The sequence below is a fragment of the Glossina fuscipes genome, unplaced genomic scaffold (genome assembly GCF_014805625.2).
Source record: "Glossina fuscipes isolate IAEA_lab_2018 unplaced genomic scaffold, Yale_Gfus_2 60, whole genome shotgun sequence".
Classification (NCBI taxonomy): Eukaryota; Metazoa; Arthropoda; class Insecta; order Diptera; family Glossinidae; genus Glossina; species Glossina fuscipes.
In genome coordinates, this window is record NW_023998432.1 from 4,183,530 (window position 1) to 4,209,237 (window position 25,708).

The following is a 25,708-nucleotide window of genomic DNA, read 5'->3' on the forward strand; positions in this document are numbered from 1 at the left end:
AAGTGTCTGAATTGCCTGGATTTCTTTTTTATAAATATGTTTTTTTTCTGTGCTACCATACACAAATTTTCATTATAAATTATAGACATTTCGAATGAATTCAAACATTCCAGGGCCAATATACGTGTATAAAATGCATGTTTTCAAATGACATCTTTTCGTGGTGACGTAATGTTACGTGATAATTATATGACGGGATTCATAATTGAAAGGTAAGTTTACCATTTACTTGCTTTTATGGTGGCCATCACTAGATATCGATTTTCAATTCTCACAAATTTGTTTTTTGGCTGATTAAAATAAGCAATGAATGAATAAGAATCACTAATGGATTAAAACGAGCGATCTATTAAGAAATTGTGAATATTTTTGAACCAAAAAAAATTTAAAGAAATACAAAAATCTTATATAAATTTAAATTGAGAAAATAAAGCGATTAAATCTGTGTAAATAAGTTCTATCAAACGCAAAAGAAAACCGCAAGAATTTTACTTTGCTGCAGTGATGATCAACAGTAGAACAGAAACGTAGAAAAAACCAAGGTAAACAAAGAAATTTCTTGTGAAACAAAACCTGGAGTCACTGAGCTACCCGAGCACCAGGTTTTGGGCAAAAACAGCCCTCACAGTATATCATTAATCTAAATGCCTACAGCTAATGAAGTATGCAAGGGTTGTAAAAATAGTCTGGTTTGCTTGATTGGCCAGTGCTTCGATAAAAGCAAAAGTTGGTAAGGTTTTAATTAATTTTGCCGAAACTATCCTACAGATTTCTGGTAAAATGTTAAAGGCGATAAAGGTATGTTCTTTTTTTTATATTAAAGCTTTTACTATTCTTACCTCTAGATAATTTAAGGGCCATGAAATCAGGACCATGAAACCATTAATGTTCAATTATTCCTCTTCATTTCCTTTCTTCGAAAGTATCAGCCTTTCGCCTTTTGTGTTGGGGAATGTCAAAGAAAACGGCAAAGTGTATAATATTATAGCCGAATTCATAATTAATATCAGAATTTTCATCACGTAATTCTAATTTTTTAGCGCTTCGTCAATCACTTTTAATTTCTTTGGAATCGCATATCGTTGAAATTGTGCTTTCGATCAAGCCATGGTCGCTACAAGTTTGAAAAGGCTTTGAAATGAACGTAAAGGCTCTCTAAAAACAACTCCTAGCGGAAATAGATAAGTTAGATACCAACAAGAAAGACACCATAATGTAGCCTCAGAGCTTTATCTTTTCACAAATCTACTCTTTTTCGGAACGCTTGAGGAAAAGCTGGAAATTATTCCAAGGTAAAAATTGTTCTAGGTAATGAAGATTTTGTCAGAAACTTTAGAAGAATCTATCAAGGTAATCAAAACCTAGAAATCTACAAGTCATATATAATTCAAAGTATGATAAGAAAAATATATCATGAGTATTAAATTGGTGTTAATGAGGAACTGTTCAGTTGTAACTTACTATACACATAACTGTTACTATAGTTGAACAGTAGACAAATGCGGAATAAAAAATTTAATTTTATGGTCGTTTCACCGCGCAAGGATTCGAACTTGGGTCTTCTGAGTATATACCGGGCATCCTAACCACGGCCAGCTGCGCAAAAAGAAATTAAAATCTAAAAAAAATAATAGCGCTAATACGTAAGATATCAATAAAAGTTTTAACAATTTCGTTTTCAAATATAAATAACGGAATATGAGTGTTTTGTATAATTTAAAAATAATGGTCAATTCAACTAGGTTTCGAACCTACCTTCTCGAAAATATATGAAATATTATTACTGTCATTTTTCACACGCTTTATACTATGGCTAAATGGCGTTTAAACTCACGTTTAAAATACTTTATTAATGTATATAAAAATATATATAAAAGAAATTATTATTCTTTTTAATGGTTTTTTGATTGTTTCCGATTCTTTTTCCTTGACGTGTTCGCTTTTGCTCTTCTATCATATCCTCTACATTTACCATTTAAGTTGTCAAGTTAAGTTGTTAAGTAGGGCTCTTAACCATTTAACAGAGCTGTCATTTTTAGAGTATTTTTTACAAGAAACTCTGCACTTTGCCTTTTAACAGGGAATTTAGCGGGGGCTCTGTTTAAAAATTATGGCGGTCTAATTTTAGGCTAACTTGTAAAATTGAAGAAATTAAGAAATTTTATATGGAAACATAGATTTATTAAAATAAATATTGTAAAATTGAAGAAATTAAGAAATTTTATATAATAGATAGAAATAGATTTATTAATAAAAAATAAAGAAACATTAGATACTAAATATCCTAAAGTTTTCACTTTCACTACTTATCTTTCACTACTTTTGTTTTCCTTTGTTTTGCCGATGGCTTTGCATTTTAACAGAGTTGGACCTTTGTTTTCTGTTAAGTTAGCCTAAAAGTAGACCGCCATGATTTTTTTTGTTATCAAATTAAACAAAGCAGCAGCTAAATTCTCTGTTAAAAAGGCAAAGCAGTAGTGGAATAATCTGTTAAATTGCAAATCCGCCGGCATTTATATCTGTTAAATTAAAACAATGTAAAAACCAAAAAAAAAATTAAAAAGCTCTGTTAACATGACAAATCAATGCAAAAAAAACTGTATCAAACCGATACAAACAAAAAAATTGATAATTTGACAAAACAAACAGTAGCAACAGTAAAGTAATAAATAAAACGTATATATATAAAAATAAAGCGTAAATATATTGTTGCTTTTCTTCCTTTTTTTAACTTTATTGAATATGAATATTTTTAGGTATTATTGGTTTATTGAATATGTTGTTTTCTTAGCAAATCCAATAAATCATTTAATATAGTTCCATCACTTCCTGGTCAATTCAAAGAATTGTGGTTGTTCTCCAAAATATTAAACGGTAATTTGCATTTTTCATTTTACAATGCTGACGGCAATTGGCATTTTGCAATGAATTTTAACAGATTTGCTGAGTTATAAAGCTCTTTTAACAGATTTCCTGAATCATAAAGCTGGCGGCTTTGCAAATTAAACGATCTGGCAATTTAAGTTGTTAGTTGGGCACTCAACCTTTTCAGAGCATTTTTGGCAATTTTTTTATTTATTATAAGCGACTCTGTGCTTTGCCTTTCAAGAGGGAATTTAGCGAGGGCTTTGTTTAATTTGATAATAAAAAAAAAATTATGGCGGTCTACTTTTAGAATAACTTGTAAAATTATTATTATTATTATAAATTTAGCCAGAGAATAAATTCTAAGGTAGCGTCAAAAAGAATTTTGTCCAACTTAGCAGAAAAAACACATTCCACTCTGTTAAAATGCAAAGCCGTTGGCAAAAACACATTCATTCACCTCTGTTATTACCTTTACAGCAACGAAATTTTGAAAAGTAAGTAATAGCACCTCCATGGTAAATTTAAACAAAAATTAAAATTTGCAATAACAAACACACACGGTGCTACCGTTACAACAACAACCGCATACGGACCTATCTTTAAAGCAGCAAAACACACACAGTACTACTTTTACAGCAACAAAATGCATATGTTCCTCCCTTTGAAATGTAAACTCAGCGACAGCGAGACCGGCCTTCCTAAGGAAAAACGTAGGAAAAAACAGATGTTTTTGTTTTCTGTTGTGTATTAATTTATGTTTAAATATAAATGTAATAAATAGCTTTATTTATATAATAGCTTTATTTATACATTTAATGGTTTTGATGGTTTCCTGATTGTTTCCGATTCTTCTTCCTTGACTTGGTCGCTTTTGCTCTTCTATCATCTCCTCCAGATGTATATATAGTGTTTTGGAAAATACGCGAACTAAACTTATTTAATTTTACAAGTTATCCGCCTGAGTGTCTCAAGTGCGCTTTAAAGGAAAAGAATTTATTCTCTGATTAAATTTATTGCATGCGAGTAAGTGAGGAAATAAGAAGCGGCATATTTTCTACACTTTCAAATTGAATTGTATTGAAATAAAAGAAAGTTGACTTTTGTGTATACAAAATATATTACGGTTCATGTTCAATAAAAATGAAAATAGAGTTAACTTAATTCGAAGTTTCACTTTCGAATTCGCGTGGCATCAGCTAATTGTCAATTTGCTTTAACAATTACGGCATTTGCTCTTGATGTTGCAACTTTCTTTTTATTTTTGTGACCACTCCCAACACGCTGTTTGCAAATCCAAAATGTCAAAGCTCCGAGCCTTTTTAAAGCTTTTGATCCTTTGATCACGGGGTGGCAAAGAATAACAAATTGTTTACTATATTGCACGAGCATTTGGCCACGAGAAAGCTCTGTTCAGTCAATATAAGCAGAAATATAATATAATATTTTCACTGCAGAATGGATGTATGGTTTTGATTTTTGCTGACGACACTGCCAATCTACAAGCAGCACTTGTTTAAATTAATGCGTTTTCAAAACGTGAATGATTCTATTTATCTATATATTTCTATATATTTATGGGGCAGAAAAATACCACGACTTTTTTTTTTATAAGCGTAAACCTTGTTTCACTACCCTATGCTGAGGATTGATAATAGTGACATTGCTTGAAAAAGGGAAGTCAAGTAACTAGACATTTTATTGGTTCCAAGCTTAGCTCTAACTCCCACGTGAACTACATTATTCATAAAGTTAAGAGCATGGGATGATGTAGTAGGTATGTAGTATGTGTCGTGGGACAGAAACAGAAATCCTCTTATGAGTAGAAGTTAGATAGCGGCGTAAGAGTTTTTTTTTTTGTATCCGTTATTGCTTATCTTATAATTTTTTTCTTAAGTTTTGAAAAAAGATATTATAATAAATAGGCATTTTGAATGGAGAGCTTATCTTCACATAGCCCTCTTCAGCCGTAGTAAGGACAATAAAAAAGAACTTTATAAAAAAGTTTACTGTAGAATCCAAATTGTACGTATATTTAATTAAAACGAGTGCTTAAAAAATTTCTTTTCTATATTTATTTAACTTAAACGGTCTTAATTTGATGTTTATTATGTATATAGAATTATACAAGCACTTAAATTTTAATAAACATTAATACATGTAGATATTTTATATTATATCTCTGTTTCAATAGGCATATGATTATTATTTATTTTCTTCATTGAAAGTTTCTCGTACATTATCGCTTTTTTGTGTTTTTATATTATGTTTTACTTTTTATTTTTTACTTTATTATGGATTGCTATATATTTTTGTCAAAAATTATAAAAATCTTACAATAAATTTCGGTCATTTTATTTGCGAAGAGTAATCAATAACCAATATGTATTTATACTTTTTAGTTTTAATTTTTTCTTTCAGAGATAAAATTTTTATAAATTGAACACGTTTAAAGTATGTTTTACTTTATTTTATTGGTTTATTAATCATAAAAAAAATTTTTTAATTTTATAAATTAATTAAAGACAAGAAAAACAAAAGCATATATTCAGTCATGAAAGTATGTTATGAACATAAGAATTTTGCGACAATTTTTTATCTTTTATTTTTTAAGAGTGTATAGATGAGGACGTAGACTGGTTTCATAAATTCAATTAACATAAAATCATTTTTAAATATTTCATTACGAGTGGAAGGGTTAATTGTTAAATTAAAGTGGTTCAATCCTGCTATCAATAGAGAGCTACATAAATAATTCAGGAAATTTTTCAATTTACGGTCTGCGTAGACGACCCCATTTCGAAGGTTTTTTAAATTTTTTGAAGTGTTTATAACGCATATATATATAGGCAACGAAGATGTCTTAATGTACTTAAGTTCTTGATCATCATGAACAACGGAATTGATTGCCATTTGTCTGTTTTTCTTATTTTTTTTCTTTGGTTAGCAAACCTGACAAAAAGCCAAGTTAGATGTGTGCTTTATGGTTGGCTATCGAAATGATATGGGGATTGCATGCAAAGTACATTAAAGATTGCGAGCGCGCAAAGCATTTAATAATTAATGTCATTCCTTTGCTAACACAAGAGATAGGCTTTGCCACAACGAATTAAAATTTTTCTTATAATTTTAAATCAACCCTCCTATCTGAGCGCTGCCCATCGGTAATCCCTCTATTGATGTGTAAGTAATAGATGTCTAATGCAAACATTTCTATTGCCATGTGTGTTACTTCAATTTTTTTCTCCTATAACGAGTATACGAAATTTATTTTAAACGAAATTTCGTTTGCGCCTCCATTACCATTATTGGATATTTGATTCAACAATTAATAGTATGGATATATTTATGAATGTATAATTATGCAATTCGTAGATGCTTTTATATAAAAACTAAGCTAGATGCTTGATTACAACTAATACTAACATGTTCACGATTGAAAAATAAAATTGCTATGCTGATTTCTTTTTGCTTATTTTTAAATTCGTTTACAAAACAAGATTTTGCAAAAATTATTCACATTTGTATTAAACTTGTACTGAAATTGCAATGTCTTTAAAATATTAACTGAATTAATATGCTAATTCAGAAAATTATAAATATAAGAAGAAATTTGTCTCCAATTACGTATTTTTAAAAAAATTTGCCGCCTCAAATTCCTGAAAAATTTACAAAGCACCTACTGAAACGAATACTTGAACTAAATAAAAATGAACATGATTTAGTTGAAAAGAAGCGCTTTTGCTCTGCCATCATCAGCAATACCAAAACAAAATAATATTGTTTGAAAATAATTACTTAAACCGAAATAAGATAACTCACAACGTTAACTTATTTCGTCAATACTTTCATAGAATTTGGGTTAACTGTTTTTGGTATAATATGTATCATAAATTGCCTTATCCGTTATGTAGAACATAAAACAATACCCATGGGCCATATATATTTTTTTGAATTATTTAAAAATAAAATAATCTTGAAAAGCAAAACATTACATAAGAACATTACATTCGACCGAAACCGAAGTGGAATTATATCCTCTACCTTTATCATAAAAAAGACCCAAACAAGCGACGGAGGAAGTAAACTTTCATATTCTATAATATTGGCGGAGCGTGATTAACTGTTTCCATTTTTGTACAATATACGTGTTATCGTGTCTCTATTGGAGTTTATAAGTAAGTGGCCATAAACCCAGAACGCAGATATGTTTTCAGGTGTGTATGCACTGTAGGTGTGTACTTTGACCGATTTAACCCGTTTTCTAGCCGTTGGAAAATTGAAAGGTAATATCTTCATCAATGTTTTCAATAGACATATTGCAGACAGTTGACTCACATTACATGGCTCGTCGAGAAATTATTAAAGGTATAAAATAAACATTTACGGCATTTACGGTTCTGAAATTGCGTGCAAAGCTTTCCAATGCACCTCTCCCACAAACTTTTAAGTCAATTGAGTCCTTCTTGTCAAAGATATGGGATTTTTTTCTGAGTGTGAGTTTCGTAATGATGGGAAGATTCGTTACAAAACTAAAAAGGTTAATTTAGACATCTTGGCCGATTGTAGATTTATTTTTAGTGTTAATCGTTAATTTAAAGTAAACTAAAAAAAATTTTGAGATATGCAATGTGAAAATGAAATAATCAAAAAAAAGTTAGTTCATGATTCAAATGAGCCTCAAAAGCTTGTCGTGGTGCGATTGGGGTTAAATAAGATTTTGATAATTTCTGGTGCTCTTTATGAGAGATGCTGCTTTTATTGATGCTTTCTTTGATAGATGCTCTTCTGACTGGTGCTTTCTTTCATACATAAAAGATTAACATTTTCAATATTTTTGCGTAGTTTTAGTTATAAGACTACTACGAAAAATTGCAATATTTTTATGATAGTAACACGCCGAAATACACAGTTTTTTTCCGAAACTACTTTAGCTATTTATATAAGGATTGCGATCGTGCTTCCGAGCTGATTACTTACATTTTCAAAATTGACCTGTAAAAAATGAAACTAAAATATGATCCATAGACTTTATTTCAGTCACCTGATGATTTTGAAAAACTTAAAAACCGAACGGAAAGACGGACGGGCATACGTTAGCCTGAATAGTGCTACATCGTCTCCAAGTTGTTAATCAAACCTGGAATCCTTGACGACTATTTCTGGGTTTTACAAATGGCATTTTAAAATAAGTTTATTCAATTGTCCATATAAAAATGAAATTTTATCACTGATATAACTGTATAAAAATTAAAACAGCAATGAATCATTTTGTTCTTTGTTTAGATGCTATCGATGATAATGATTTATTAGTGAGTGCTTGGTTAACGATTGGCATGGCCCTATGTGAATCTGCTGCTGAAATAATTATGAATAAGGCCTGTCAAATTGTATATAAATATGTTTATGATAAAGAATATAAGAGTGAGGCGTGGGACACAGAGTATATATATTTATATACTTGTTACATTATGTTAAATACATTTTATATGTGTGTGCGCGTGTATTTTAAATTAATATGTATAAATATCTTTGATTTTGGTTGGATTTAAATTCCAAGACTGCAATTAAAAAAAAGAAAAAAGTAATAAAAAAGGAAATAATTGGTGAAACATAAAAATTAGATATGATATAGATTTACATTATATATACATTTTAGTAAATTAACGCAAGTATATGTAGTGAATAAAAATAGTAAGGAAACATGCATGTAAATAGAAAAATCCAGAAGCAGAAAAACAAAGCGGCTTTTTCTTATTAATGAAAACAGACTTGCTATTATATATTTTAAATTTTTATATAAAGCTTACATGCGTGAACCTTTTTGTTGTAGCACCTTTGCTCTATCATTTAATTCGAGTTCACGTCCGGTTGAAGTGCCACATTCTTTAGAAACGACGCAAAGGAATTCACTGTTATCGAATGAATAGTTTGAGTGATATTGCGTGCCTACACTAATTAATTGTTCGAATCTCCAACCATCTGACAGAGTTGAGATCATCTAAAAAACAACCACAAAGCAGAAGTTAATACAATAATCCTTAAAGGTATTTATTTATAAACTATATTTAACGTACCTGGGTTAATTCTTGTTCACGGCACTGTAATACTCGATAAACTCGTTTCTTATCTGTCTGAGGTCTCTATAAGAGGAATCGGTATTATTTTTGTAACAACCACTTTAGATAGAGTGTGGCGGATAATAAAGCAGGTTCTTTTTACAAACATACGAAGTAGTCTACAATGTACTTAAGCTTCTGCATAAAAAAGATAATGGGACGTTAATGTCACAATATGATTTAATGGAGCTGGTTTCAAGCCACGATAGGGATATTCATAAAGAGATAATCCACTTTTTTTTAGCTTTTAATAACTCGATTCTTTCGGTTATCGTATGACGATAATATCGAAGGCTTTCAATTCATTTCAGAAATATGCAATCAGTTCATAATAGAAAGATCGGTTTCCTTTAAATTTAAATTTAATTTTGAAAATTTTTATTCACCTGTTTACCTGCCGAATGATTGCAGCAACAGTAAATTGTCGCACAATTATGAAAGACTTGTGTTAACATAGCAGGAATTTTGATAATAAGTACAGATTATTTGCAAACGCTATTGAAGCGTGTACTGGGCCACAAAAAAATAGTGGAGTTTATCATATCGACATCAACTGAAATAAATTCGATAAGTTATACTGAAGGCTATGATGAGGTCTTGTAGACGACGTCGCGTCTATGTAGACCGAATTTGCGAATGCGATTATTATTTTTGAACAATAATAAAAGCACTTTCTGCATTTTCTTTCAAAAGCACCATGATTCCGGCTTTTTGTGATATACAATAGTTTCTGCTAGGGGGCGTCATAAATACGTCATATATATATATAACTGTACGAAATTATGACCAATGTTTATTTCTTGCACAATTGTTCTGAATGAAATCGCAAAATTTGATTTCATGTTATAATCATTGTCTACATTTGGTAGAATTAGAAAAATGTGATGTAATATTAATATGACTACAATTTTCGGACAATATGAGAGACCGCTTTAAATATTGTTCGATTACAAAATCAGCATCATTCACGGCCACACTTTTGCATATTAGCGGAGGTTTGCTTACTTGATCTCTTAGGTTAATGCACTCTTTAAGCAGTGTTATTAATTGTGTAACGTTGTAGAATTCAGCTTCTTCCAGGACACCTTCTTCAGATACACCATCCAGCACCAATTTTCCATGCCGTAAATAGTTTAAAACAGGTGCAAAATATTTGGGATCACGGTCTATTAAGTAGGCACCAGTTTCATCCTATTTGTATACAAATAGATTTAAAAAATAAAGATTTCTATTAAATGTTTTTTAGAACTGCACTGTTAAATCTCTATAATATTGGGTGAATGGACGAACGTTCTATTTTCTGTTTATTTTGAAGTTAACCACGCCGTAATAAGCAATTCTAGCAAAAAATTTATTTGCATAGTAAATAAAAAAGTACTCTATTCCATTAAGTCAAACAATTTAAAATGGACCCGTAGGTCCATTGATGGCTATGGCATTGATAAAGTTTCATATGCTTTTATTTTGTTAATTTGCTAACCAATATTTCATATACGTGACCACGTTGAAATTTAGCACAATAATATAATGCAGTCAATATTACTGCATATTTAAAATAGCAGGTACCACGGTGTGCCAGGTTATAGGTTGTCTTTTTCTTAATATGGATATCAAATAAAATGGTTTGAGGACTAAAATAAAACTTTTAAAGAACAAATAAGTGGTAATCGTGTTGGCAACAAACTCAGGTGCTTTAAAACGTTGAAGCAGCTTAATATTGTCGTTGTCGTAATAGAGCAAAAAAAAAAATCAATCGTAAGGAAAGCATTAAATATTTCGCGACTTTATTATCTGGAATTACAAATCGGCTTTTGAAAAATTATGGTTATTGCAAGGATAATGACTCCGTATGTAACCTTGATGTCGATATTTTGCTTATGTCACTCACACCGATGGGTTTGTTAATACTAACCCCTTCACATCTGTAACTCTTCACGAGCCTTTTTCATTTAGATGTGTATCTGATGAGGAACTGCTTTTATGTTGGAAATAATTGAATCCCTTTTTTGTTAAACTTATTTTTCGTTACATTTGCTGTCTACTAATATTTCATATTAATTCTGTTTTGACTCAATTTGAATTCTCCATTGCTTGGAACATAGCCCATGCTGTTCCTATTGCAAAAGCTGACACGGTCAACACCTTAGATGATTTGAGGGCAATTTCCATTCTGCCTGCCTTGTCGAAGGTTATTGAACACGTTCTTAAAGATCAAATTCTCTCGTATCTTCATAGTGCGATTTCACCCTGTCAGCACCCTTACTGTTTAGGCCATATTTATTTAGGCATGTCATTTTTCTTTTATTCAGTACTAGTCGGAGTAATCTGGATCTCCTTGAGTGTAAAATGCATTATAGCTTTAGGCTTTTTTTTTGGAATGGTCACTTGTGAACTCCTTACTTATTAATTCCCCGATATTTATTTTTTTATTGCCATAATTAGAATAACTATTGTTGACGATCTCAAGTGTTTGCGCATACATATCGACCATCGTCTCACCTTTGAGAAGCATATATATTAAATAAATGGTAAAGTAGAGAGAACTTTGCGCGGAATTTATTTCAACAATATTTACCTACCTCAATCGATTAAATATAAATTGGCCAATACTCTCTCAATACCGCATATTCTATATGGCTTAGAAGTGGTGTCCGGTACGGTTACTGTTAATTTCACTACACGAAATCGTGCTACCAATAACACTGTGTTGCTATGTGTACAGTGTCCGAAGACGGGCCCATACCTTCGAACATGTAAAACGGTTCGTCGCATGCACCTGCAAGCAGTTCGTCTCAAGTGGCAATTTACTCCTCTTTTTTAGAGTTATAAAATACGGTCAGCCACTTCAACTATATTGTAAGTTTTCTTTTACTTATTCCACTAGGAACCTGCAGATCATCATTACTAGAATTAGAAGCAGTTGATGGAAGCCAAGCATCGTAGCTCGAGTTACGCGGTGTTGGAACTAATTGCCACACAATTTACGCATACTGTTACCCGATAATACATTTCGCTCAAAAGTGTTTTTTTACTATGCTACTAACGATACGCCCTTTTTTGTAATCATGAACTCTTCGGAGTGATTTTGCTGTCACTATCTTCGTTGGTTTTACATCAAGTTGGTGCTGCTGAAATATTGGCTTATTGTTCTGTAGCTGCTTTTAATGTTACTTTTTTAAAACTACTGTTTCTAATCTACTACTACCCAGGGACATTTCCGTATATTTTGTTCTTTCTATTTTTTCCCGATCCTTCTATGTGGCTGTGGAGCCACATTTCGTACTTGTAACTTCTACGTATAAGTTAATTTAATAATAAGTTCATTTGTGAATTGTAATGCGATAACATTTCCTTTCTTCTCTTATTTTCTCTCTTTTTAATTTCTGTTATTATAATATTTCGATAGTATACTATTGCATAATCTACATTATGTCTTGTATTATTTTGCTATACTCAGGGACTTGCTGGTAATACACATCTATTGGCCTAATTAATTGAAATAAAATAAAAATAAAAGAATATTAAAAAGAGAAAAGAAAAAATTAGTAGCCATAGCAGCTATGAAAGCTGGCGCAAATTTATAACAACTAGGCTAGCAGCAAGCGCAAATGAAACCATCAGGTCGAAAAAATCGATTCCTGCTGATGCACAACGCATCAAGGATTTATGCAAGGTAGCGTAAAGATTTTTATTGATAACGTTTTACGCTACCTCTCTGAATGAATAGAAATAAAATATGTGCCCTTATAATCAGCCAGCTCATTAAAGATTTTGCCGACCTTATCGATTGGTATTACCTTAATGCCCCTTCAATTATTTGGAATTGTGCCGTTTTCCCAACAATGATTTATGCCATCCAACAACGCAGACGCACTTGGATCGGAAAGCATTTTGGAAGATTAACTAGTTAGGGTTGGGGGAAATGAGATTTCTGTTTAGCTATAAGACTAAACCTCTTTTTGGTGAGAATTTTGTTGACTTATTTAATAAAGCTTCTCGAGTTGATTGGAACGGCGAAGTTAATTAAGAACGGGAAATTCTTATAATAATCTACATATTTTTTACTAGTCTATCTAAAGTTTTCAATATAGCATTATGAAAGCATTCAAAACAATTGGTCGTATATTTTCCTTCATATTTACGAAAGAAGATGTTTTCAATCGCCATTATCTTATTGATCTGTTCTCTTGTTTTCTTCTTGGCTAGTCTTTACAACGAACATTATTGTCAAACGAACCACAGGCAACGCATTTTCTTTTAGAACAATTGTTCAGAGAGTGTGCTTTAGATTTTTCACAGGTGAGGCAACGGGATTCTTTGATTTTGCAGAGTTTGCCAATATGGTTAAATCTGAAACATTTGTAACATTGACCAAGAAAAAAAATAGTCAATCGGTAGAGTGGAGATATTAAACTTTATAAATTTGGGATGGCCGATAAATTTAGCTTAAGGCCGATTTCGATGTTTGTTGGAATAATTTGTTGCTGTCGGAGCAATCACAAAAGTATAACCTAATAACCGATGTAAGAATGTTTTATTTTTTCCCTTTCCTTGTAACAGGCCCGGAAACTTTTGCGAAATACTCCGGATATATCTTTGAAATTACGAGGCATATATGCCTTTAGGTATTTGTATTTGAAGTCATTACCTTTACGAAAATTGCTGGTATTTTGTGCATATTGATAGGTAATTTAGTCCTTCTATTGCTAATTATCGTAAGATTTATGCATGTGAAGGTTAAAATTGTTCATGGAGGAAAAGATATAGAAAGGCATTGCAATAGCGCGGATGATTGTTTGACTAATATTCGAAATTATCATCCTTGTCTATTTCAGTATGCTTTAAATATCTAAAACAAATGTCACATTGCATTTTTTGGCGCAAGGCACACTCAACGAGTAGATTAATTAATCTTATGAAATTAATTGTCTCACACTACCAGTATGATTTATGAATGGCATATCTGCTGTGACTAATTTTTTGAAAGTAGCATGTCATGTTGATTCATTTAAAATAGGCAAACATTAGTAAGGTGTTTTATACAGTAAGTCATGTTCTATGTTCAAGTTCTTATGTTCAAAAAATTGGTTTCAGCGCTTCTTCGAAAAATGGTTCCGTTCTTATCTTATTGATCGTATGAGTTTTACATATACGGAATATCTCTGACCAAACATTAGTGAAGTTCAGGTTATTACAGAAGAGACATTCAGATCCTCTTTTCTTTTGTGGGCTTATAAATTATCTCCCTAATATAATTTAGCAATCGGCTTTACTAATGCATGTGGACGACATTAAGGTTTTTATTTGGCACACAATTTCGAAAGTTTTCGTTCCCTTGAATACGATTTACTTTTACTGGCTGAACGGTGTAAGACACTCGAAATGGCATTAAATATACAAAAAATATAGATCTCTGGCTTTCAGTAGAGTATTCTTTATCACTTGTAACAGACATTAAGTAAAATAAATTTTATTTATTCTGACCTGAGCTGTTATCTACAGAAAGTTTAGGTCAACCTTACGGCACCACCTGAAGAGGTGTGGAGGCCTATGAGGTAGGCGTAGCTAGCTAGTTCGTGAGATGTGGAAAGAGTTCTATAAGTTGCTCACGGACACTTCCAGGATGATTACACCAAAGAATTTGCACGTATTTGCCGCTTACTGAATACCAGACAGACGAAACTTTAACTAACCGATCGGGGACTGGCCTGTGGGCCAATCTTTCACCCACCCTAGTGCCTGTTGGTCTGCCTTCGGCCCATAGAAAAGCTTGTATAGGACCTCAAAATTGGATCTGAGTACTCCTCTAAGCATACCTTCCTGTCAGAACCAAACACACATTTTTTATTTAATTTTTTTTCTTTTAAATTTTATGCAATATTTAATTTAATAATATGTATGAGACCCCTTTTTAATTCAGTAGAATAATAATAATGATAATAAAACGCTATAAAAAGGGAGATTGAATTTTTAACATCTATAAAGGATATATGTGTACGTACGTATGTATATATGTATGCATAAACAAGCTTTTATGCATAATAAGAGTACGTTGCTTTATATATATAAATCGTTTGTCTACTCAATTTAGTAATTATTAATAAATTTTTTTTATTAAATGTTTTTAATTAAAAATGCTAAGACCTTAAACAGACATACAGAATATATAATATTTGCATAAGCGTCCACCTTAAATAAACCATTAGGATAACGCATCGGATCTAAACTTTCTTTAAGGATATCAAAACACATTTGTTCTTATGGGGGGGGATTTGCATTCAGCCAAGCTGTATCAAACCCATTGAATTTAATATTTTTCACATACAAAGAATGGTTAACAAAAATATTTTGTCTGCTTAGTAAAACTGTAGCTGTTTTGATTGGTTGCTTTAAATGTGTCCGCGGTATACAATCATGCAACTAGACACTATAAATGATGTCTCCTAGATACGGTTCTATTTTTGGTAAAGTCCAGTTTTCTTTTAAGGTAGTTATAAAATGTTTATTATCCATATATAGCAAAAGAAATTTTCACTTTTTTATTCGTTAGAAAACAAAAATATATTGTCAAATTGTTGTAGCTATTTAACGCGATAATAAATGCTACAATATTTCTCCAATTTCAGATTTGCTATGTAAGTTAATTATATGCACTCTTTTGTGGTTGTTGTTTTTTTTAAGAATGATTTTCTAATCAAGTTTGCTAAATTTCTCTGGTAAATTTGTGTGACTCTTATTACTACTTATTTATCAAAGAAAAAAAAAAAATAACAAGATTGCTAAGATAAAACCTCATGTTACACAATTTCGTTTAAATTTTGAATGAAGGAACCTTTTGAATCGGTTTCTCGGAAACATATTTTTACAAACTCAAGTAATCAATGGATTCCGCTTCTGTCTTACATGCCCTTAGCTCACCGACAACGTTTCGAGTTGTATTTGACGTTTCTTTGAGCTTTCATCTACAGATTCGTTAAATGATGCACTCATCTTTGAACCAACCGTTTGACAAGATGCCATTCCAACAACAAAAATTGGATTTCGTTTACACAAACGCACTGTCGTTATCAATATAGTTAAAATGTATAAACAACTTCGTAGAGACCAAAACGATCGTAAACAGCAGTTAATATATTGGCGAGATGATCTAACTTAGCCACTTGAGTTGCGAAGGTGATCCAAGAGGATATGTACGAAAATGACGTATCACTGGAAGGCAGACGGTAGAAGAAACGGCTCAAGCAGAACTGACCTTGCAAAAGTTTTATCGATATTTGAGCTATGATTTGCAGATTGTAACTGTGGAAGCCTGAATAGATAACAAGAATAAGGAAGTAGCTACATGTAGGTAATAAGATAGTGTAAGAATTTAATTTAAATCCAAATGGCCGAAAATGCGGACTAAAGTGCTGCAAAAACTGTTGAAGTTGTGTTTTGGGTTGACGCAAATATTTTTCCATCTTATAAAATTTCTGCGTGCGTCATTTTTGAGAGGCAAAACATTGATGTATTTCTGACAACAACTTCTTCCTTGCCATCACTTTATTCATCATACCTAATGTTATCTTTGTATATGTACAATAGGCTGTTGTTATTACTATTTGCTTAGCTAACACATACATTGTTCCCCACTACTATTTAATAATTTAAAACACGGCGGTAATTTGCAACCTAATTTATCGCAAATAAACTTATTAATTCATGTACCTTAGGAGCGCTAGAGCTCTCAGCTGTACCGGCAGTTGTGTTAACAACAACAATACACTAAACTTCTTTTCCCATCGTCATATGTTTTTGCCAGCTGTTTTGATAAATGATTTACCAATAGTGATTGTAATTCAAATAAATAAACCGAAACGAAATTTTTTTTTTTTTTTTTTTTTTGGTATGTTGAACGGAGATGGACTAAGCCAATAGATTTGTGGCTTATATGTCCAGATAATAAACTGTTGATCAAAACGAAATTGGACTACATACAGAAGTAATAGGCATAACAACAATTACCATATATATCATAAACATCAATAAGCGAAGTGTAATTAGTGAGAATTAATTTGCTAACTTAGTGGAGAGTTTTTTTTTTTTTTTGTTGTAAGACTATGAACTGTTTAAATATGAATTGTATAACAAGTTCTGATAGATTTTTCATATGTTGGATATGCGAAAGGGTTGCTCATATGAAGTCTGTAGTTTTTGCAGACTTAATTATAGATGCTCTGTCCGATTCCTCTGAAGGGCTTCGTTGGTTATGTCCAGAATGCAAACATTGCATTTTATAAATTCTTCAAACAAACCAAAACTGGATTTGCCGAAATGGCTAATGGAAGCGTTCATCGCCATGGTTAGTAAGTGTCGCGTTCTATTTAGTGAATTAAAGGTAATAATGAAATCAGGCGTAAGGGGAAGGAAGGAACCTAAATCCTATTGAAATGTGGTATGCGGTTTCGTTCCTTCCTTGTCAGGCCGTCAACTTGCATCTCTGCTCTCTGCATCACTGACAGTTTCTGTTCGCCCTAATAGACCTTAGCTCACCTAACCTTAATCCATGTGGTCTAACCCCAGCAACCACATTAAGCGTCGCTTCGCAAGTGGTAGACGATAAAGATTTACCCTCTACGTCTCGAGTTATTTCTAATAAGCCTGTAACTCTTAAGGATAACCAACCTCCTGCTTTAGATAATAATGAATATGTAATCCACCTTTTGATTCTGACGACAGTACCTTCTCCCAAAACGTTATTTTTGTCTAGAGTTTCTTCGGAAACGTCGGTAGAAAATATTAAGTCATTTCTGGCCGATAAAATCCGCGAATTAAGTTTAAGCCAAGTAAGCGTATTTAAATAGTCGACGGATCAACGCCAAGCCATTTCGTTCTTCAAACTATTGGTACCAGCTGCTAACTTTGGTAGTCTACTCAACGTGGAATTGTGACCACCAGACGCTCTTGTACAATTCTGTAGGAACGATTACATAATGTGGATCCTGTCGGAACAATTGCCTCAAAAAACCTAATCGCTTTGTTGGCCGGCTTACTATGATTTATCAAAACGTTCGAGGGCTAAACTCTAAAACCCGCTCCACCGATATACAAACTTCTACAATACATATGCCTTGCTTTGCTTTCACTGAAATGTGAACTTTCATTCGGCAGAAATCTTTCGTAATAATTTTCAAGTTTTCAAGAATGTTAGGCTTGCTAGAATAGGGGGTGGTCGTCTTAACTGCTATAGCATTAGCCTCTCGATCACACATGGGTGAATTCTTATTCTTTATTGATATTGAATTTCTTGCTGTCCATATAATAGTTGGCAATAGAAACTTGTCTTTAACGTGCTCATGCATTCCTCCAAAGTTGAATTTTGAATGTTGTACGAGGCAATTATCAGTCATTCGTGAAGTGGCTGAAACTTTGAATCCCACTGATGTTGTCGTAGCAATTGGGTATTTCTTTTCGCCACAAGTTTCATGGTGCTTAGAAGATGAAATTGACTGTGCGGTATCGATCTCATCATCCGAAAGGGCTAACTTGTTCTTTACTGGACTCTCGGATTACGGGCTACTTCAGTGTAATTATATTGCAAATTGCAATAATCAGTTGCTGGGCCCGCTATTTTCAAAACTGTATGCAAGGCGCAGTGACTCTTTTATAACGTCGGACGACCCATTTCACCCGACCATTATTTATCACTGCATTCCGTGGCAAATCTACAATCGACGAATCCTTACTGCTATCCTCAATAACTTCGGCTTCAACAAAGTAAGTATTTCTCTACTAAAAAGAACCTGGATGTCGACATTGTAATTGACGATACTGATACAATGCTATCTTGGTTGTATGACAAACTCTTCTCAGCCATGTACGAATCAGTTCCTATTAGACAGCATTTTGCTCGTAGGTTATTTCCATCTTGGTTCAATAAGAAACTCAAGTCGTTCAAGAATACAAAAACAGACTCTATAAGAAGCTCTTGAAAAGCGGATCAATGAAAGATTATTCCAACTACGCTATAGCAAGGCATAGATTCAATTACATTGAACATATGCCGCATATAAATGCATATTTGAGATAAAATTCGTCACTCTTAACGAATCCTAGATATTTCTTCAAATTTGTAAACTCCCAACGCACAGTTTTTAGTTTATCGTCCTATTGGTCAGGTGATGGATCCGATTCAGCAGATAGTCTTGAGATCACGAATTCTTTTATGAAATTCTGGGAATGTAACTTCTCGCAATGACCACACTACTAGCTATCCGTATGAAAATAAAAACACTATAAGTATCTCGAATATCATCACATCAGGAAAAGAAATTTGTTAAAATCTAAAACGATTGAAATATTATGGACCGCCAGGGCCTGATGCCATTCTCCCATGTTAATTGATATCATCTACTGAAGAACTTTGCGGTCTCTTCACGAAAATTTTTAAGCTCTCGGTGAAACTAGGTATATTTGCCAACCTAAATCTAAAAGCATAGTTTTCTTGTTCTAATAAACATTTAATTGAGAATTACAGAGGTATTGCGAAACTGAGTACATTTCCGAAATTGTTTGAGTCTATCGTTGTTTCACATATAAATTTTGCAATGAAATCGTATATCTCTCAGCATGCTTTTCTACAGGAAAGGTCTACTTATTAGAACTTACAAGCCGTATCAGTAGGACCTTCGCCTGTGGTGCACAAAAAGATCTATACAGATTTCATCAAAGCTTTTAAAAGGATTAACCATAAGCTAATAATCTTTCAACTACAGTTGTCCGGCTTTCCTCATAACTTAATTAAGTGAATAGGATCATACCTTCATAACAGATTATTTGAGTGGTGTGTAATTCCTTCCAGTCCAAAGAGGTTTCAGTAATTTCCAACGGAGCAGCCACCTGGGTCCGACTTTGTATGCGTTATATATTAACGATCTTTCGTCTGTAATTAAATCGTCGCATATTTTGATATATGCAAATGATGTAAAATGTATCTCCTCTTTCAACGATGAACGCTATTGCATTGTTCTGCAATCAGACTAAAATAACATGGCTGCATGATCCTCAAATAATTTCTTAACAATGAATTTATATGCAAAAGACTATCATTTACAAAAGAGAGGAGATGCCCACTTACTTCAGAATACTTCATCGAGTCGCACAGGTTACAAAATATAGAGATGTTTCTCGATCTTGGGATACTATTTGACAAAAAGTTCTGTTTAATTTGGTAATTGAGCTCTCTATTAGTAAGGCTTGATCAGCACTTGGTTTCATAACATGCTGGTCGAAGGAATTCTATGACCCATACTTTGCAAAAAAGTTATGTATGTCGTTGGTAAAACCTACACGTAAATACGCTTTTGTCATTTGGTCTTCTTCCTATCGTTGTCATGTAGGCACTGTCGAGTCAGTTTAAAAACAATATTCACTTTTTTTGTAAAGAAATTTGCCGGGGAGACTTCACGCTTCATTATCATCGTGTGAAAGTAAATTATTGCTAATAGCTTTACCCTCATTTAAAAAGAGTGGGTTCGTTTTAGACACCAGCTTTTCAGTCAAGCTAATTAAGGCCTTAATATATTCACCAGCCCTGTTAGATGAGATTAATTTCAATATTCCGATCCGTTTATCTGCGAATCTTCGACCCACTAAACTTAATCAACGTAGATCAAACCATGAATTGTTTAACTGATTCCAGTGTGGCATGTAAAAATTTAAAAATTTAATTTATCTCCACGGTTGACTCAGTACAAATGATAAAAAAGACCTTCTACGTAGTTCAGACATTGCCGATGTCTTATTTCAGGAAAGTAACAAACATACATCTAATTAATTAATACGGTGTTGCAGTAAGGATTATAAGGCCTTTTCGGACTTTCGTCTTATGATTTATACGCTTTTTACAGTGTAGCAAACACGTCTTCCGTCTGCTTTCACTTTCATAACAACATATTTTCCTCTAGCATTAAATAGTGTAAAACTTGATAGTAATTAACTTGGCTACTACATATATAAGCTCAAGAAATAATATAACTCTCTCTAATTATGGATCAGCTTTACCATAAGATTCTGAGAGTGATTTGTGGGCTTCGCCAGCAGATTTCTTCAAATCAAACAACAAAAGTAATAAATGTCAAATATGCCATTTCGAACGTTCCATGATTAGCGTCTGTTTACACAGAGTAACTCAATAATACGGAACACTGTTATTTTATATAGCGATGGGTCTAAATTATTAAATTGATTTATCTCCCAAAGGAAGAGCTAAAGCTAATAATTCAAAAGTGCTCAGTAACCAGCTAGTTAATAAGCCTTCTGAGTTGGGTGCCAAATGTCGTTTTAAATCCTAAAATTAATTTGTATGACTGTATTTCGCAATGCAAGTCTTTCGTTTTTGTTGAAACTTGGATAAATGCCGAAGCGATGCGTAGGAACATCAATTCGGATCTTTTCCTTTATGACTATCTGAAATATTTCAAAGATAAACGATTCAAAAGAACTAATGGTGGTTATCAAGTGTAGAGCCAAATTGCTATACAGCTCTGTCCTTAATGCTAACTACTTCGTTTAAAACAATGACTTAAAAAAAAAAAAAATGTAAAAGCATATATTAAGAGATCTTTCACGGAAACATTCGCAATGTCCTATTGAGTATGATGTAAATGACAATTGACAAAGTGGTGTCCGCTATTCCCATTAAATGTGCTGTTAGGCTTCGAAGAGGAAATCCTAACAAAAAGGACGATTTTATTCCCAAACCGAATAGTAAAATGAGAAAGCTCTCCCCAAATCGATCAAGTTCAATTTTTGCAACTTTCTCGTGGAGTACTTCGTACCCATCTTAAAGCAATGCTTTACGTGTGGCAGATATGGACATGTGTCGAAGTTCTGTAAAGCCGAGAGGAGCAGGTGTCTGAATTTTGGTAAGTCTACCAAGTGCGCAAACTGCGGAAACAGGGGCGTCTGTTCTGTGGTTCAGGCGAACACTCGGGCACTCTAAGCAAGTGTTGCCCGGACAGAGAGAGGGAATTAAATTTGAACAAAATTATGGCCATTAAACATCTTTCCTATAAAGAAGCGAAGGGGAAGTTTTCCTTCAACTACTTTGAATGTCTTGATGATAATTCCAACGAGGAGAATTTCTCTCCTTTGGGAACTTCTCTACCATTTTGGCCAAGGATAATAATGAAAATGCTAATAAGATGCTAATAAAGATAAAATGTAATGCGGTCGTTAAAAGGAAATCTGTTATTTCCAAAGTTTTTCTAAGCCGTCTGTAACAAGATCTCAGCGGCCAATGATTTCGAACAACAATTTGCGTTCCTCAAAACTTGATAGATTAATGATCCCTCAGAATCTCCTTAATCAATTTGAAGAAAAAATGTCTCATCCGCTTGTGTTCCGGTTTTATTTAATATATGATCTTGTTTTCACAATATAATATTCAAGTTTTCGGCGTAACTTTTAATTTTTGGATTTTTAGTTGAACTCGAATAATATCGACTTATTCTGAAAGCTGACAATTTTTTTGAAGTTAAAGTTTGCAATTATACTTCAGCCACCAAGTGTCGAGATGACGGCTGTAGTGGTGTTAGTGTACTAGTTAAAAAAGCCGTTAATTTCAGACGCATTCCCTACAATTGTGCTGTTGACATCATCATCATCAAAACCATGAATCTTAAACCGAATCTTTTTATAGCATCATGCTACTTTCCACACAGTTTTGATGTACAAACTTTTCGTGATGAGTTTCAGAGATTATGTGACTCTCTTAATGGTGAACAAAGTGTAATTCTAGCTGGAGATTTCAATGCTAGACAATGCTTGTATGGCGATCATCTTTCCACTAATAAAGGCAAGGTCCATGTAAATGCCATCAATGTCAGCAGTTTTAATGTTCTAAATAATGTTAATACTACCTCTTACTGTAATCGGGGTAGTCGCACAGCGAGCAGTCTCTTGGATCTAACCTTTTCTAGTTCTACTATTTTAACATTCAATTGAAATGCGACTAATGTCTCTAATTGCAAAAGTTAACACTCTCGCATTGTTTCACAGTTGCAGCAATTCCGTTAAAAAAATAGAAAATTTAATTTCACGTAACCTCCTTATGGACCGTCTGTCTAAAGTTGATCTTCCTTCTGATTCATCAATTCAAAGTGCTTTTCAGTCTGTGATCAAGTCTGCTAGAATCAGCTTTTCTGATATTGAGTTCTTCTCGCCAAAACCTTGCTGGAAGTTTTTCCTGTCGCAAATACCAAGCTGCAAGGAAAAAAATGAGTAAATACCCAGCCAACTTTATTGAATATATGAAAACGCTGAAAGAATGAAGGTCAGCAATGAAGGTGATGGCAACTCGAGTTTTTTCTGGAATTAGATCAACGATCATCGACATTTTAGTCGAAAATTAAACGGTTATGCTGTGTGGAATCAGCATGATAATAAAAGACACTTAAATATGCTCAAGAGCTATATTCCAAATGCCAATCAGATTACAATACCTTCAATTTCTTTTAGTCTCAGACTTTCAGCCCTCAGCCCTTTCCATTGCGTAAGCTAATGCATGTCTTGCATTCCAGAAAGAGGGGTACTGTTGTAGGTTGTGATGGAGTTAAGCATGATATGGTTAGAGCTCTGTCTGGAAGAAGCTTAAGTATCCTCACGCTGGTCTATTAACTTTACACCCTTAGATTTGAGTTATATCAAAATAGTTCCCATTCCTCAGGCAGGTAAAGAGGTTAAGGATTTAAGTAATTTCAGATCAATTTCGCTAATATCTGTATTCATAAAGATTATCAACTTCATGATTAAAGAGAAACTCATGGATTTGTTGAAAGCTGCGCCCATTGTTCCAGCTCGTTCTTACGACTATCAAAAACGCACATCAAACGAATATGTGCATTAATGAACTATCTTTTCTTATAGCTAGTTTGAAAAAAGCTGGTAAAATGATTTTTATGCTTTCCTTGGACATCAGCAAAGCCTACGATTGTATCAACTTGATTAAACTTGGTAGAATTTTCTTAAACTTCTTAATTCCTCTTCAAGTACGTATGTGGATACCAAATTTTTTATCCAAGCGTGTGTTGGTAATGGGTACAGACAAAGTTAATGTATACTGCGATACTCCACATGGCAGTTGCTTAACCTCCATACTTTTCAATCTGTATATAGCTATGAACTTCAAGATGACAAAATTCATTTTTTTCAATACGCAGATGATTTTCTAATTGTATCTGCGGATTTATCTTTTTCAGTGGCTGTGAATAATCTCTAGATCTAATCTTTCGGCATGTGCCGATATTAATTTTTATTTTAATTCCAGCAAAAATATTTACGATTTATGTTTCCAAAGGTTCTAAACACAAAATCAGGTGAAATCTCTTCAATTTCTTGGTAGAATTTTAAATGACAGCATAACTCTTCGTGGACATTATGAGAAAGCATTCAAAGACTGTCAATCTGGATGCAATATCATCAAACCCATGACAAACAATAACTCAGGTTTGCCTTCCAAAAAAGCTTTGACTGTGCAACAAAGCTTTAGTCAGGTCTAATATTGAATTTGCACTTTTTACATCTTGTAATTTTCCAAAATATTTTGAGAAAGATATGAAAAACATTTAAAAGTAGAATGTTAAAACGTTGCATTGGACTGACCTCCTCAACTCCTCAACATATTTTAAATGTCATTTCTGGTGAATGACCCGTTTCCAAACGAGCTCTTTTTTGTCCTGTCAAGCAGTTAATTAAGGTCAAGAGAATGAATGACTCTCAGTGACTCTGTGTCTCTTGCAGCTACACCTTTTGTTATCAAAAACCGCGTCATATTTTTGACAAGATCAGTTCAATCCCTCTCTGGATAAATGTAGAGACTTCATCAACATTCTTGAATGGACCTCTACCTCGAAGCAAAATGTCAGTCTCTGTTATATGAGGATCTTACCACCAAGAAAACCTTGTGCTTTATTATAACAACGGCTATGATGTATATGCCACTGACGGTTCCGTCGGACATAGTGTACCTAGTTCCTCGCTAGTGAAGCATCTGTCTAAAATAGTACATAGAGTTAAAGTTGCGGAGAAACTTTTTTCGACTTTTTTTGAATTGCTTGCCATGAGACATACTAAGAAGGTGGCTATTACTGATAGTGTGGGAAAATTTGTTGGTTTTTCTGACAGTAAGTCAGCTCTACTTCTAACAAATAAAAGAGATGCAGATAATCAATATGTGTTTGATATACGGAGGATATTACATGGAGCTCAAGTGGATGATTGTCACCTTGTTTCGATACTAGGTCGCTGCGGCTTTTTTCTAAATGAAAAAGCCGACTTTAATACAAAAAGGGCTCAAGTTAATGGGACAATTTCGTCCATCAAATATGCTCCGAATGCGGGTAGTTCGTAACCACATCTTTCAACAACTTAATGATGAATTTAAAAAAATTGCGCGTTTTAAATCCAATCGCCTTTTCTATAAAATAAATCACACATTTCATTTCAAAGCCTTATCAGGAGCTTCCTTTAATTTTTAGAAAATCAAAATTCTTTATGGAGTCATGAGTGTGATAAAGTACATTTAAAAATGTTTCGTGCTATACCATGTGATATTTGTGAAATTTGTAATATTAGCGAGTTTACTGAGCATTTAATGTTTAGATGTCACAGGCTTGATGGTATTAGTTCTTCTTCTTAAAGTTTTTCTTCTTAAAGTTATATGATCGTCTCCTCAAACTCTTTGC

The 25,708-nt window shown here is 33.0% G+C and overlaps 1 protein-coding gene across 2 annotated transcripts in view; it reads right to left on the bottom strand.

Moving 5' to 3' along the window:
- Nucleotides 1–6,128: 6,128 nt before the first annotated feature.
- The window catches only part of LOC119637705 (BTB/POZ domain-containing protein KCTD5), a 40,810-nt gene continuing 21,230 nt past the window's right edge, over nucleotides 6,129–25,708 (bottom strand). For both annotated transcript variants that reach the window (XM_038033903.1, XM_038033902.1), the window contains exons 3-6: nucleotides 9,990–10,175; nucleotides 8,943–9,008; nucleotides 8,676–8,866; nucleotides 6,129–8,426 (exon numbers count right to left, since the gene is read on the bottom strand). In XM_038033903.1, the coding sequence (XP_037889831.1) occupies nucleotides 8,414–8,426; nucleotides 8,676–8,866; nucleotides 8,943–9,008; nucleotides 9,990–10,175 (456 nt within the window). In that variant the 3' untranslated portion in view covers nucleotides 6,129–8,413. The remainder of the gene's footprint in view (nucleotides 8,427–8,675; nucleotides 8,867–8,942; nucleotides 9,009–9,989; nucleotides 10,176–25,708) is intronic.